Source organism: Somniosus microcephalus, chromosome 8, assembly GCF_052327205.1.
Source record: "Somniosus microcephalus isolate GS21.2 chromosome 8, FLI_Smic_1.0, whole genome shotgun sequence".
NCBI lineage: Eukaryota > Metazoa > Chordata > Chondrichthyes > Squaliformes > Somniosidae > Somniosus > Somniosus microcephalus.
Genome location: NC_140994.1, coordinates 272,962,225 through 272,978,426, shown reverse-complemented (window position 1 = coordinate 272,978,426; position 16,202 = coordinate 272,962,225). Strand labels below are relative to the sequence as shown.

General features: G+C 50.8%; 1 protein-coding gene across 1 annotated transcript in view; it reads right to left on the bottom strand.

The window, feature by feature from the left end:
- Positions 1-16,202, bottom strand: part of larp1 (La ribonucleoprotein 1, translational regulator) — a 143,116-nt gene that overhangs the window by 47,044 nt on the left and 79,870 nt on the right. The window contains exons 8-11 of the mRNA XM_085996204.1: positions 13,086-13,230; positions 12,532-12,682; positions 11,860-12,029; positions 6,930-7,286 (exon numbers count right to left, since the gene is read on the bottom strand). Of these exons, the coding sequence (XP_085852330.1) occupies positions 6,930-7,286; positions 11,860-12,029; positions 12,532-12,682; positions 13,086-13,230 (823 nt within the window). The remainder of the gene's footprint in view (positions 1-6,929; positions 7,287-11,859; positions 12,030-12,531; positions 12,683-13,085; positions 13,231-16,202) is intronic.

Genomic DNA, 16,202 nt, shown 5'->3' with positions numbered 1-16,202 from the left:
CTGCTGTAAGTTTGGCGGGACGTGAGGTGCGAGTTCGCCATGTCGGTTGACCGGAAGTGGGGCGAACTGTTGAGCGGAAGAGAAAGAGTTGAGCCGCTGCTGTTCGGCCGACCAAGGCGTGGTAGCCTCCGGGAGGAATTCGCCTGGTACGCGCAGCGGTTGTCCGTAGACTAACTCGGCTGCTGAGGACTGGAGGTCTTCCTTGACCGCGGTGCGTAGGCCTAGTAGCACCCACGGTAGGCGGTCAGTCCAGGTACTGTCCTGCAGGCCGGCGCGGAGTGAGGCCTTGAGTGACCTGTGGAAGCGTTCACAAAGCCCGTTGGCCTGCGGGTGGTACGCCGTGGTTCGGTGGAGCGTCACCCCGAGGTTGTGTGCTGTGGCCGCCCAGAGTTCGGAGGTGAACTGGGCGCCTCTGTCGGAGGTTATGTCGGCCGGTACGCCGAACCTCGCGACCCAGGTGTTAACGAACGCCCTGGCGATGTCGGCTGTGGTGGTGGAGGTCAGCGGCACTGCCTCAGGCCAGCGTGTGTAGCGGTCGACCATCGTGAGGAGATAAGTTTGGCCTTGCGATGGCGGCAGAGGACCGATGATGTCGACGTGTACGTGGTCGAAGCGGCGGCTGGGTACCTCGAAGTCTCCCAGGGGTGCTTTTGTGTGCAGCTGTACCTTAGCCCGTTGGCAGGCGAGGCAGGAGGTGGCCCAAGTCTGAACATCTTTGCTGAGGCGGCGCCAGACGAAGCGCTGGGAGAGGAGTTTGACGGATACGCGGGAACCCGGATGGGAGGGCCCGTGGAGCGCGTCGAAGATGCGGCGGCGCCAGGTTGCAGGGACGACCAGCCTGGGTTGGCCGAGTGAGATGTCGCAAGTGACTGCCGTGGCTTCGGGCCCGTGCGCGACCTTGGCTAGGCGTAGCCCTGGCAGGCTGGTAGCCGCCGAGAGGAGGTCTGGGTCCGTGAGCTGGGCCGCTGCTAGTTGCGCGTAGTCGACCGCGAGGTGATTCGCGCAGATGGCGGGACGGGAAAGGCAGTCGGCGACAACGTTGTCTCTACCGGAGACGTGCTGGATGTCCGTGGTAAACTCGGACACGGCCGCGAGCTGGCGTTGCTGCCTAGCGGACCAGGGTTCGGTGTGCTTGGCCATCGCGTATGTGAGCGGCTTGTGGTCCACGTACGCGGTAAAGGGACAGCCCTCCAGGAGGAACCTGAAATGGCGGACCGACAGGTGGAGCGCGAGGAGCTCGCGGTCGAAAGTAGAGTATTTGACCTCCGGGGGGCGCAGTTGGCGGCTGTAGAAGGCAAGTGGCTGCCACGCGCCATTGACCCACTGCTCGAACATGGCTCCGACCGCGTGGTCGGAGGCGTCGGTGGTGAGCGTGACCCGGGCATCGGCCCTCGGGTGCGCGAGCAGGGTGGCATCGGCGAGCGCGTTTTTGGTGGCGTCGAAGGCGGCTGACGTGTCAGTGGTCCAGGCTACGGCCATCTTGCCGGATTTACCTCGGAGGGAGTCGTATAGGGGCTTCATGAGGGTTGCTGCTCTGGGGATGAACCTGTTGTAGAAGTTCACCATCCCGAGGGACTCCTGGAGGCCCTTGATGGTTTTGGGGCGGGGGAATTGCTGGACGGCCTGCACCTTGTTGGGCAGGGGGACGGCCCCAGCAGGGGTGATGTGGTGGCCGAGAAAATCGATCTCGGCTAGGCCGAATTGGCACTTCGCCAGGCTGAGGATGAGCCCGTGTTGGGCCAGGCGCCCGAACAGGATGCGAAGGTGTTCCTGTTGGGAGGAGCTGGCCACGAGAATGTCGTCTAGATAGACGAATAGGAAGTTCAGGCCCCGGAGGACTGAGTCCATAAGGCGCTGGAAAGCCTGGGCTGTATTCTTGAGGCCGAAGGGCATTCTCAGGAACTCGAACAGGCCGAATGGGGTGATGACGGCCGTTTTGGGGATGTCCGCGGGGTGTACGGTGACTTGGTGGTAACCGCGCACCAGGTCGACCTTGGAAAAGATGGTTCGATCGGCCAGTCGGGCCGAGAAGTCCTGGATGTGCGGCACCGGGTATCGGTCGGGGGTGGTGGTGTCGTTGAGGCGGCGGTAGTCCCCGCAGGGGCGCCAGCCTCCGCCGGGCTTGGGGGCGATCTGGAGGGGCGAGGCCCAAGGGCTGCTGGAGCGGCGGATGATGCCGAGTTGCTCCATGGTGGTGAACTCGGCCCGCGCGATTTCCAGCTTGGCCGGGTTGAGTCTGCGGGTGTGGGCAGAGACCGGGGGGCCGGTGGTGGGGATATAGTGCTCCACACCGTGTTTGGCGGCTTTGGCCGAAAAGGTCGGGTTGGTGAGGGCAGGAAACTCGGCTAGAAGTGCCGAGTAGTCATCCGTGGTTCTGGCGAGGCAGTAGGTCGTCAGGCCGGCCGAACGGGCCGGGGTGAATGCGCCAGGGATGGGGGCCATAGTGTTGATGTCGACGAGGCGGTGCCTCGGAATGTCGACAAGGAGGCCGTGGGCGCGTAGGAAGTCGGCGCCAAGGAGTGGGCAGAGGACCTTGGCTGTGAGGAACTCCCAGCGGTAGCGGCGGCCTGCGAGGTTGAGCGTGACCATGCGGGTGCCGTATGTGCGGATGTCAGAGCCATTGGCTGCGGCCAGCGTGATACCCCGTGCGCCGCGTTGGATTTCGAGGGCGGAGGCGGGGGTGATGCTGTGCTGGGCTCCTGTGTCGCACAGAAATCGGCGGTTGGTGCTGTCGTCTGTGATGTACAGTAGGGGCCCCTTTTGCCCCGCGGCCATCGTGGGGGCCGGTGCGGGGGGGGGGGTTTGAAAGTGCACGGTGGCGTGCAGCGTTGGGCCCTAGTGCCAAAACGGGTGTGGTAGTAGCAGTGACCCGGAGTGGAAGGGCGGTCGGGCCTAGTGGGCCGGGGGGACCGCGTGGTCGTTGCCGTGAGGTCGGGCGTGACGTTGCGGGCGGTCTGCGCGGAGAGCAGCTGGTCGGCCTTTTCGGCTATCTCATTCAGGTCCGTGGAGCCAGACTCCACAATGAGCGGGCGGATGCTGGCGGGGAGCTGCCGAATGAAAAGCGTGCGAAAGAGGGCGCCGGGGTTTTTGTTGTCCGAGAGGGACAGCATGTGGGAAAGCAGGTCCGACGGTGAAGCGTCACCAAGGCCTGGGAGGTCGAGGAGTTGGCAGTTGCGCTGGTAAGAGGGCGCCTGAAATTTTTTAAGAAGCGCGGCCTTCAGATGTTCGTACTTGCCTTCCACTGGTGGATCCTGCAGCGCTGCCCAAACCTTGGGAACTGTGGCGTAGGTGAGAGAGGCGACGAGGTAGTCGTACTTCGTGGCGTCGACTGTAATGCTTCTCAGCCGGAATCTGGACTCGGCTTGAACCTCGGCCAGGTTCTCCCAAAAGTCCGGTAGTTTAACCGTGACTGCGTTTGTATCCGCCATGCTAGCTTAGGATTCGTCCTGAGCGTCGGGGTCACCAGTGTTGAGATACCACGGCAAACGTGGGAGTCGAGACCAGAGTTGGTGAAACACAACTGCTTTAATCTACATCATGGCAAAGAGAGAGCTTGAAAAGCCCGCGCAACCACTTAAATACTCCCCAGACAGGAAGTGCTCCCGGCAGCCTGTCCCTGTGGGAAACAAGTTGCCGGAGGAAAGGACCCCCGGCTGGGGGCGGCTGCTGCCGGCAGTGCGCCTGCGTAAACTGTCCGTGCCGCCGTGAGCGGATTATGTCCAATGGTGGCGTGTCGCCACAAGTGTATATTTATACACACAGGAATATATCTGTTTATACACTGTATGGATAGATCTGCGTTTTTGTGTTCAACCATAAATGTTTTTTCGGTGCTTTGGCAACATAAGATGTACCTTGTCATCATGCCAATAAAGCAATTTGAATTGAATTGAGAGAGAGAGAGAGGGAGAGAGAGAGAGAGAGAGAGAGAGGCAGGGAGAGAGAGAGAGAGAGACAGGGAGAGAGAGAGAGAGATGGGGATGGGAAAGTAAGGAAAGGAGCACAGACAGACCTGGGGGTGTATGTGCACAAATCATTGAAGCTGGCAGGACAAGTTGAGAAGGCTGTTAAAAAGCATATGGGGTTCTTGGCTTCATTAATAAAGGAATAGAAAGCAAAACCAAGGAAGTTACGGTAAACCTTTATAAAACACTGGTCAGGCCTCAGCTAGAGTAGTGTCCAATTCTGGGCACCACACTGGATGTCGAGGCCTTGGAGCGGGTGCGGAGATGATTTACTAGAATGGTACCAGGGATGAGGGACTTCATTTATGTGGAGAGACTGGAGAAGCTGGGGTTGTTCTCCTTAGAAGAGAGAAGCTTAAGAGGAAGTTTGATGGAGGTGTTCAAAATCATGATGGGTTTTGATAGAGTAAATAAAAAACTGTTTCCCAGTGGCGGGAGGGTCGGTAACCAGAGGACACAGATTTAAGGTAATTGGCAAAAGAACCAGAGGGGACATGAGGGGAAAAAAATGCGCAGCGAGTTGTGATCTGGAATGCGCTGCCTGAAAGGGCGGTGGAAGCAGATTCAATAGTAACTTTCAAAAGGGAATTAGATAAATACTTGAAGGGAAAATATTTGCAGAGCTATGGGGGAAGAGCAGGGGGAGTGGGACTAATTGATTAGCTTGTTCTAAGAGCTGGCACAGGCACGATGGACTGAATAGCCTCCTTCTGTGCTGTATCATTCGATGAGTGAGAGAGAGACACAAAGACACACACATACATATGGAAAACTATCAGCATTTTTTAAAGTTTCAAATTTGATCTAACCTCCCTATTCACCCATGGAACCCCAGCTTTCGATGCACTCTTTATACCACTTTCTGGAATACACTTGATTTCAACTTTTTCCAACTCCTGCTTAAATTTTCCCATTGTTGATTTACAGTTCAGTTTGCCAAAATATTCCTTCCATTTACTCTGGTCAAAATAGATTCAAATCGCTCTAATTTTCTGGTGGTTACTGTTTAAATAATAATAAGACAGGTACCTTGCTTTAATATCATTGAGAATAAACACAGCAAAGAGGAGCTAACCACTGGACCGGGAGCTGCTGAGCAATCTGGGTGTATAGATGCTCCAACGTGCGTCTGTCTGCTGTCTGGTTCGACAAAGAGAAGTCGACACACCCCAGCGCAGGAGTGACCACTAAACAAACAAACTGCATTACCACACAGCTTCTGTCCTAACAGGTGAGACACCCCTTGTTTAAACAACCCCCCCGCCCCCCCCGCAACATTCCCCAGACCTTGTCAATGACATATCAGCCACAGAGCAGGGCAGAGTCTCTCTCACGTCTCCCCGCACCCCCGAGGTGAATGCTGGGCCTGCACTCTACTCCATGCTGACCACACGCAGGCTGAGGGACGAGCACCCTGGCACTACCCAGGCGCTCAGCCCACCTGATCGCACTGGGCAGGGAGTGCAGGCGCGTTACTCCAAGTCTCGTTTACCTACTGTTCCACAACCAACTTTCTCACAGGAAACTAAATCTTGGTTTAAGTGACTGTAAATCCATCAGTAACGTCCGTTTCAAACAGTCCAAATGCACCGTTTGTTTATAACCTGGTGCTGGTTCAGTCAGTTTTCTGTCAGTGAATGCTACATGAATACAAAACAAAGAGACAGAATGCTGAGCTAAGGAAACACAAGCCACTGACCATTACTAGTTAGGACTCCGGCCCACCAGAAACTGCCCTGTGATCGCCACCTCTGGAACATTCATCCATTTCACAAACAGATCTTTTTAACATAACTTTTTGTTGAACTGTAAAACCACTAGCTTTGACAAGACCAGAGCGTGCGTTTAAAGTGCACTCTCTGCCAAGGAGGTCAAGAAGGCTCTTCCCATTAAACCTTCTACTCATGGTCCAACATTAAGCTGCAACATGTTGAGAAACAGGAGATGCACCCAGAGGGAGAGCCTCCCCGCCCACCCAGAGGGAGGAGCCCCTCCGCCCACCCAGGGCCGGGACCCTCCGCCCACACGGGGGGAGAGCCCCTCCGCCCACCCGGGGCCGGGGGGGGGGGGGGGCACCCGGGGGGAGAGCCCCTCCGCCCACCCGGGGGCGGGGGAGGGAGAGGAGAGCCCCTCCGCCCACCCGCGGGGGGGGGGGGGGGGGGGGGGGAGAGCCCCTCTGCCCACCCGGGGGGCGGGGGAGAGCCCCTCTGCCCACCCGGGGGGCGGGGGAGAGCCCCTCTGCCCACCCGGGGGGCGGGGGAGAGCCCCTCCGCCCACCCGGGGGGGGGGGGGAGCCTCCCCGCCCACCCAGAGGGGTAGCCTCCCCGCCCACCCAGGGGGAGAGCCCCTCTGCCCACCCGGGGTGCGGGGGGGTGGAAGAGAGCCCCTCCGCCCACCCCGGGGGGGGGAGCCTCCCCGCCCACCCAGGGGGGGAGCCTCCCCGCCTACCCAGAGGGGGAGCCTCCCCGCCCACCCAGAGGGGGAGTCCTCCTGCACCCAGTCTCATCTCATTTCTTCTCCCAACACAATCCTCGATTTCTTCTGGTAACTGGTAGACCTGTGTTAATGTTGAAGGGGTGTAACTGGTGGACCTGGAGTGGGCATTGAAGGGGTGTAACTGGTGGACCTGGGGTTGGTGTTGAAGGGGTGTAACTGGTGGACCTGGAGTGGGGGTTGAAGGGGTGTAACTGGTGGACCTGGAGTGGGGGTTGAAGGGGTGTAACTGGTGGACCTGGGGTGGGGGTTGAAGGGGTGTAACTGGTGGACCTGGGGTGGGGGTTGAAGGGATTCAGGCAACTAGACAGGCTGGAGAATCAAAACAGTCAATCCCAATTCTGAACAGGAAAGGCTTTTCAGGGGCATGGGATTGTAAAGAGCGGGATGACTGAACTGCTGAAGGAGTACAGTGATGATAGACTGAAATGGCACTGCTGCTCCAGCGCACCTGTTAATCCAGAGACCTACCTTTATAGTTGCATATTCTGGCTCATAGTCCTCTTTCCACAGGTCCTGCTCGTAGTAGTAAAGGCCATCATTAATGACCTTACCAAACTCAGATGTCAGTTTTGCCCTGGAGACGTGATTCCCGGTCCTGTCCCCACCGGGATGTTTCCTCAAGTACGGAGGAGTCTGTGTCACAATCAGAATCTTGTTCACATCGTGATCGTCAATTTCACAGTCAGAATCTTCATCCGACCAGTCAGTGAACGTGTTCTTGCGCCCGACCATCTGCTCCATCTCCTCGTCAAACATGAAGTCCAGCTCCTCCTGTTCCTCTTGGTCCGGCTTCACAGATGTTTGTGATTTGGGCTCCTCGGATTTCTGCAGCATACAGAATCACCATCATTCTATCAGTCTGTGCTTCAATATTCTGCACCCACAATTCATTTCTATAATTTGTAAATTAAAAATCCACAATAGTAATGATCAAACTAAATGACCACAGTTATTAAAATCTCAAAGATGTTAATGTGTAAAATATTTGCAGCAATTTCAGAGTTCTGCATTTGGCCTTTCACAGCACGGCAAGTCCGTAACCAAACTAAACCAGGTCAGACCCAAACCTACACCCTCACATACATCACATCCTCACGTATATCACACCTCGACCTATATCCTCACGTATATCACACCTCGACCTACATCCTCACGTATATCACACCTTGACCTATATCCTCACGTATATCACACCTCGACCTACATCCTCACGTATATCACACCTTGACCTATACCCTCACGTATATCACACCTCGACCTATATCCTCGCGTATCACACTTCGATCTATATCCTCACGTACATCACACCTGAACCTATACCCTCACGTACATCACACCTGAACCTATATCCTCACGTATATCACACCTCGACCTATACCCTCACGTATATCACACCTCGACCTATACCCTCACGTATATCACACCTCGACCTATATCCTCACGTATATCACACCTCGACCTATATCCTCGCGTATCACACTTCGATCTATATCCTCACGTACATCACACCTGAACCTATACCCTCACGTATATCACACCTCAACCTATACCTCACGCATATCACACCTGAACCTATACCCTCACATATATCACACCTCAACCTATACCTCACGCATATCACACCTGAACCTATACCCTGGTGGATAGAATACCTGAATCTATATCCTCACATATATCACACCTCAACCTATATCCTCACGCATATCACACCTGAACCTATACCCTGGTGGATAGAATACCTGAACCTATACCCTCACATATCACACCTGAACCTATACCCTCATGTAAACCTAGGAACAGGAGCAAATCCCACAATATGAGATCACTAATAGATTGATTTACACAGAAGCAGAAACTCCCAAACCAAGAAAAGCAAGAGTCTAAACTTGCGATGAGAGAGACTGGCCTGGCTCAGATCCCGTCTCGTGGTTGAGGCAGTGTGAAGTATTGGACTGGGCACTGCAACAATATGTTTGCCTTCACTATATTGTCAAAAGCAGGTTAACGATGAGCAACCAAATTATTTTGAAGTATTAATCCCGTCTAACCCTCGAGTAGATGGGGCTTGAACGCTATTCCCAACATTTCTTAGAACCAAGTAATTTGAGACTGGGTTTTCCTCTCTCTCCCCCCCCCAACATGGCTTGAAATCAACACAGCCACACCCACACCCGAACCTACATGTATATGGTACCTAACAGCTAGTAATTCTATTAACTTTTGCATCTTGGTTACTCTGCAGAACTAAGAATATATAAATAGAGAGATCAGAGAAGCTTGTTGCAAAAGCAGAGTGGTAATAATGGGAGACATTAATTTTCACAGACTGGGGGTGGGGTGGGGAGCAGAACTGCTCAAGTCCCAAAGGCAGTGAATTCTTTGAGCGTATTCAGGACAGTTCTCTGGAACAATATGTTATTGAACCACCAAAAGGACAGGCCATCTTAGATTTAATGCTGAGTAATGAGCCTGAATTTGTCATTAATCTAACGGTAAGGAAACACCGAGCTAACAATGACCATAATATGACTGAATTTGATGGTAGGTTTAAGAGGGAGAAGGGTGAATCAAGAACCAATGGTCTAAATTTAGGTAAGGTGGACTTTGAATGGGAAAGGGCAGAAATTGACCACAATAAACTGGGTGGAACTGTTAACGGATAAAACTACAGATGAAAAATGGAACTCTCTCCCCCAAAAGGCTGATGAGGCTGGGGTCAATTGAAAATTTCAAAACTGAGGCGAGAGAATTAAGGAATATGGAACCAAGGCAGGCAAATGGAGTTGAGATACAGATCAGCCACGATCTCATTGAATGGCAGAACAGGATCAAGTGTCTGAATGGCCTCCTCCTGTTCCTATGTATCTGCCTGCAACTTGCAGACAACGGACCTCCAAACTTTATTCTGAAATGTAATAGGGAAAGACAGAATGACCCTGTATATTTACGGTCAGATAAAAATATACAGGCCTCCCAAATCATCACAATAATCAAAGGTATCTCATTTTCCCTTTTTCTCATTTTTTATTCATTCTTTGGATGTGCGTATCGCTGGCCTGCTCCATAGATTGACCACTCGCTCACTGAAATACTAATTCTGCCGATTAGTTTTGAATTTACCCCCTTCAACCGTGTCCTCTGGTTCTACTGTTCTGGACGAGGTGCAAGATACCGTATTCATGTATACATATATACATAGCATAAGGGTTCAGTTTAATCTCACATGATTACGGTTATTGCTTTCTTTTTACTTTCAAATGGCTTGTGGATTTGTACTGTAGCTAGAAATAATGAAATGGTTAAAGGTGTTCAGAATGCTTTAGGGTTTGATTATCAGGGTACAATTTAGCTGGCTGTGCTGTTTAGCCTCTGCTGAATGCGCAGGATGGATGATTCGTGCCTGTTTGACTAAACTTTGTCAATACATTGTGAAACGAGATAGCCAAGATAGTCTTGAGATAACAAAATGAACAAAGAGGCCAAGGTGATGGGCTGTATGCTTAATGGCAAACAGATGTAAGCTTTGTAGGAGCTCTCTCATTTCTGGGGGGTTCTTGTTCACACTAACACCTAACATGACATAATGAATCATAAGAACATAAGAAATAGGAGCAGGTATAGGCCATACGGCCATTCGAGCCTGGTCTGCCAATCAATAAGATCATGGCTGATCTTCGACCTCAACTCCACTTTCCTGCACTATCCCCATATTCCTCGATTCCACTAGAGTCCAAAAATGTATCTATCTCAGTCTTGAATATACTCAACGACTGAGCATCCACAGCCCTCTGGGGTAGAGAATTCCAAAGAGTCACAACCCTGAGTGAAGAAATTTCTCCTCATCTCAGTCCTAAATGGTCAACCCCTTATCCTGAGACTATGCCCCCTGGTTTTAGACTCTGCAGCCAGGAGAAACAGCCTCTCAGCATCTACCCTGTCAAGCCCTCTCAGAACCTTGTATGTTTCAATCTGTCATTCTTCTAAACTCCAGAGAGTATCAGCCCAATGTGCTCAATCATTTAGGACAGTGTGTGTGACTAGAGGCTGATAAAGATCTGAGCTTTGTGTCACAATTTGTAGAGAGTCAGGACCAAAAGGATCATCAAAGGTAACATCTCTACCCAGAGGGGAAACGGGGTAATCTTGTTTATTTCTCTATGTCTACTGCTTATAGACATTGCGCGTGTCAAAGGCTTGGTCGAATACGCGAGTTCAAATCCCACTATAGCAGCCGGGGAATTTAATTTCAGTAATTAAATAAATCTGGAATAAAAAGCTAGTATCAGTAATGGTGACCATGAAACTATCGGATTGTCGTAGAAACCCATCTGGTTCACTAATGTCCTTTAGGGAAGGAAATCTGCCGCCCTTACCTGGTCTGGTCTATATGTGACTCCAGACCCATAGCAATGTGGTTGACTCTTAACTGCCCTCTGAAATGGCCCAGCGAGACACTCAGTTTGTACCAAACAAATAAAAAAGGATCGAGTTGCAAACCATACTTGGTGTCAGGTTCGAATTCTCTTACAAAGGTGAAATTATCCAGTCCCTTTAGAATCCGAACAACAGCACTCACCACTCTCAACCTTCTCTTTTCCAGTGAGAACATGCCCAATTTACATAATCGCTCCTCAGAATCCAAACCCTCCATCCCCTCAATCATTCTGATTGCTCGCTCCTGTATCCTTTCAATAGCTGCAATATCTTTTCTGTACTGTGCTGCACACAGTATTTTAAGTGTGGTTACACCAATAATTTATAAAGCGGCAGGATTACCTCATTATTTCAACTCAATATTGACTTTTTAATACATCCCAACAGCTGATTTGCTTTTCTCACTGCCACTGAGCAGTGCTGTTATACCGTCCATTTATTGTTAATCAGGACCCCCAGATCTCTCATTTTTCATACACATTACTTTTTTTCCATTTAAGTAACAATCCCTTTCTGGACATTTTGTCCCAACTGGGTAAGGCATGTTTCCCTCCCCAAAGGACACTCGTGGACCAGTTGGGTTTTACGACAATCTGACTCGACCAGTTTTACTGATTCCAGCTTTTAATGAATTCAGATTCTCAAACTGCCCTGGTGGGATTTGAACTCGCGTTCTCCGAATGACTAGTCCAGTAACACGACCAACACACAACTGTGCCCGTGCAGGAGCTCACTGCTGTTGAAATTAACTATTAGCCAACCATACTGTGCTCCACTAGCAGCAGTGCTGGGGAAAACCGCAACAGAACGGGCACATGTACAGGGGGAACGAGAGCCCAGGAACAGCGGAGGATAAACCACAACAGGGCCCTCGCCTGGGGGGGGGGGGGGAGCGGAGCTAAAGAGAGAGAAAAGAAAGGGGAAGAGGCTACGACAGGGCCCCGGGGGGGGCTCGGAGACGAACCTTTGGCTTTGCAGGAGCTGGTCGATGTCGTTTCTTCACTTCTATCCACGTGTCAGAGTCCAGGTCTGGGAGGCTGGTGGAAAGGCCTTTTGGCAAAGTCTTCAAGTTACTGGGTTCCTCAGTCTTGGAGCTTGCAGCACTGCCTGCCCGGGGAGAGCCCGGAGCCGACTCTGTAATAGAGAGAGAGACAGAGAGAGAGAGAGAGAGAGAGACAGAGAGAGAGAGAGACAGAGACAGAGAGAGACACACAGAGAGGTTACACTCTGCCACATACAGTGCCGCATTTACTGAAAGCAGACAGTACCAACCTATGAACCCATCCCACTAACCACCCACCCAATGTTAAACCTATCCCACTAACCACCCACCCAGTGTTAAACCCACCCCACTAACCTCCGACCAAGTGTTAAACCCACCCCACTAACCTCCGACCCAGTGTTAAACCCACCCCACTAACCTCTGACCCAGTGTTAAACCCACCCCACTAACCTCCGACCCAGTGTTAAACCCACCCCACTAACCACCCACCCAGTGTTAAACCCACCCCACTAACCTCCGACCCAGTGTTAAACCCACCCCACTAACCACCCACCCAGTGTTAAACCCACCCCACTAACCACCCACCCAGTGTTAAACCCACCCCACTAACCTCCGACCCAGAGATAAACTCACCAGTTTGCTTTTTGTAAGTCTGCCCAGGAATGAATTCTGGGCAATTCAGTAAACGTGTGAAGTCCGTCTCTGGGAGAGGCCATTTCTCAGGGTTTTCCTTTTTTCGGATTTTCTTGTCCACCACCTCCACCTCAGTGCTGTCCTTCAAGGCCTGAGGAAGACAACACACTCTGACTGTGAAATCCCAAACCCAGTCGCCCCTGGGTAAATCCCAAACGCACGTTTCAATCTTTCATGGTTCTCAGCTTTTCTCTAATGGCCCGGTTATGGTAACTGCTCTGAATTGCTTACGGTTATCATTTTGCCACAGATTTTGCTTTGTTCCAGCCACTCTGACCACCATACAAGCCCCTATTCATCCCCAGAGGGAGGAAGCTGGGAGACCTTGTGCACAAACAGCGGTGGCGCACTCTGTACCTGTGGCAGCACGTACTAACAGCAGTAAAATATATTCTTATTCAACTAAAAAGCAGACATTGCGAGATTGCAAGTATTTAACAATAAATCTTGTGTACAGTGCGCTAGATGGGGAGGTGGTAAACATCACTACGGACCTCCAGGATGAGGTTGACATCAGTGGTCAATGCCTGGACTCGGTGAAAGCCTCCAATTAACGAGACTGGCAGGAAACCATCAGCATCCATCTTTCTTCTCAGGAAAAAGTCTCTTTCCAAGTTATCCAGGCTAAAGTAGTACTCGCTGAAACAAAATAAAAGAAATCAATTGACAGCCTGTCTATAAACACTGTAAACAGTATACACTATACAGACAGCCTGTCTATAAACACTGTAAATGGTCTACACTATACAGACAGCCTGTCTATAAACACTGTAAACAGTATACACTATACAGACAGCCTGTCTATAAACACTGTAAATGGTCTACACTATACAGACAGCCTGTCTATAAACACTGTAAATGGTATACACTATACAGACAGCCTGTCTATAAACACTGTAAACGGTCTACACTATACAGACAGCCTGTCTATAAACACTGTAAACGGTATACACTATACAGACAGCCTGTCTATAAACACTGTAAACGGTATACACTACACAGACAGCCTGTCTATAAACACTGTAAATGGTATACACTATACAGACAGCCTGTCTATAAACACTGTAAACAGTATACACTACAGACAGCCCGTCTATAAACACTGTAAACGGTCTACACGATACAGACAGCCTCTCTATAAACACTGTAAACATGGTGTGGAGATGCCGGAGTTGGACTGGGGTGGACAAATGTAAGAAATCACACAACACCAGGTTATAGTCCAACAGCTTTATTTGAAATCACAAGCTTTCGGAGCGCTGCTCCTTCTTCAGGTGAAGTGGAGAAATGCATAAAGACACAGCTTATATAGTCAGAGAATCATGTCAGATGTTTACAGGTAACCTTTCCAACTGCCATTTATCGCACCTCGGCAGAGAGATAATCACAGCAGTCAAAGGTGTGAATGGTGTCCAAACAGGTCAGTCAGGGAAACATTACATCAAAGAACAATGAGGTGGGGTCACAAGGGGTCAAATATTGCAGATGCTGGGGTCTGTATGAAAAACAAAAAAAGACAAAAAAAAATTTTTTTGGCTGGAAATCACAGCAGGTCCAGCCGCATCTGTGTAGAGAGAACAAGCCAATGTCGACTCGAGTCTGGATGACCCTGCATCAGGTGGGGTTACATGTAGCGTGACATGAACCCAAGATCTCGGTTAAGGCCGTCCTCATGGGTGCGGAACTTGGCTATCAGTTTCTGCTCGATGATTTTGCGTTGTCGTGTGTCTCGAAGGCCACCTTGGAGAATGCTTACCCGAAGATCGGAGGCTGAATGTCCTTGACTGCTGAAGTGTTCCCCGACTGGGAGGGAACACTCCTGCCTGGTGATTGTTGCGCGGTGTCCGTTCATCCGTTGTCGCAGTGTCTGCATGGTCTCGCCGATGTACCATGCTCCGACGAGGAGGAACGCGATGGACACCTACAGACACTGAAAGACGCCCTTGTAAGAACGGGATATGACGCTCGACTCGTCGATCGACAGTTCCGACGGGCCACAGTGAAAAATCGCATAGACCTCCTCAGAAGACAAACACGGGTCACAACCAACAGAGTACCCTTCGTCGTCCAGTACTTCCCCGGAGCGGAGAAACTACGCCATGTTCTTCGCAGCCTTCAACATGTCATCGATGACGACGAACACCTCGCTAAGGCCATCCCCACGCCTCCACTACTCGCTTTCAAACAGCCGCCTAACCTCAAACAGACCATCGTTCGCAGCAAATTACCCAGCTTCCAGGAGAACAGCGACCACGACACCACACAACCCTGCCACAGCAACCTCTGCAAGACATGCCAGATCATCAACACAGATACCATCATCACACGTGAGGACACCACCCACCAGGTACATGGTACATACTCATGTGACTCGGCCAACGTTGTCTACCTCATACGTTGCAGGAAAGGATGCCCCGGAGCATGGTACATCGGCGAGACCATGCAGACACTGCGACAACGGATGAACGGACACCGCGCAACAATCACCAGGCAGGAGTGTTCCCTCCCAGTCGGGGAACACTTCAGCAGTCAAGGACATTCAGCCTCCGATCTTCAGGTAAGCATTCTCCAAGGTGGCCTTCGAGACACACGACAACGCAAAATCGTCGAGCAGAAACTGATAGCCAAGTTCCGCACCCATGAGGACGGCCTTAACCGAGATCTTGGGTTCATGTCACGCTACATGTAACCCCACCTGATGCAGGGTCATCCAGACTCGAGTCGACATTGGCTTGTTCTCTCTACACAGATGCGGCTGGACCTGCTGTGATTTCCAGCCAAAAAAAATGTTTTTTGTCTGTTTTTTTGTTTTTCATACAGACCCCAGCATCTGCAATATTTGACCCCTTGTGACCCCACCTCATTGTTCTTTGATGTAATGTTTCCGACTGACCTGTTTGGACACCATTCACACCTTTGACTGCTGTGATTATCTCTCTGCCGAGGTGCGATAAATGGCAGTTGGAAAGGTTACCTGTAAACATCTGACATGATTCTCTGACTATATAAGCTGTGTCTTTATGCATTTCTCCACTTCACCTGAAGAAGGAGCAGCGCTCCGAAAGCTTGTGATTTCAAATAAAGCTGTTGGACTATAACCTGGTGTTGTGTGACTTCTCACATTTGAACACTGTAAATGGTCTACACTATACAGACAGCCTGTCTATAAACACTGTAAACAGTCTACACTATACAGACAGCCTGTCTATAAACACTGTAAACGGTCTACACTATACAGACAGCCTCTCTATAAACACTGTAAATGGTCTACACTATACAGACAGCCTGTCTATAAACACTGTAAACAGTCTACACTATACAGACAGCCTCTCTATAAACACTGTAAATGGTCTGCACTATACAGACAGCCTGTCTATAAACACTGTAAACGGTCTACACTATACAGACAGCCTGTCTATAAACACTGTAAACGGTCTACACTATACAGACAGCCTGTCTATAAACACTGTAAATGGTCTACACTATACAGACAGCCTGTCTATAAACACTGTAAACAGTATACACTATACAGACAGCCTGTCTATAAACACTGTAAACGGTCTACACTATACAGACAGCCTGTCTATAAACACTGTAAATGGTCTACACTA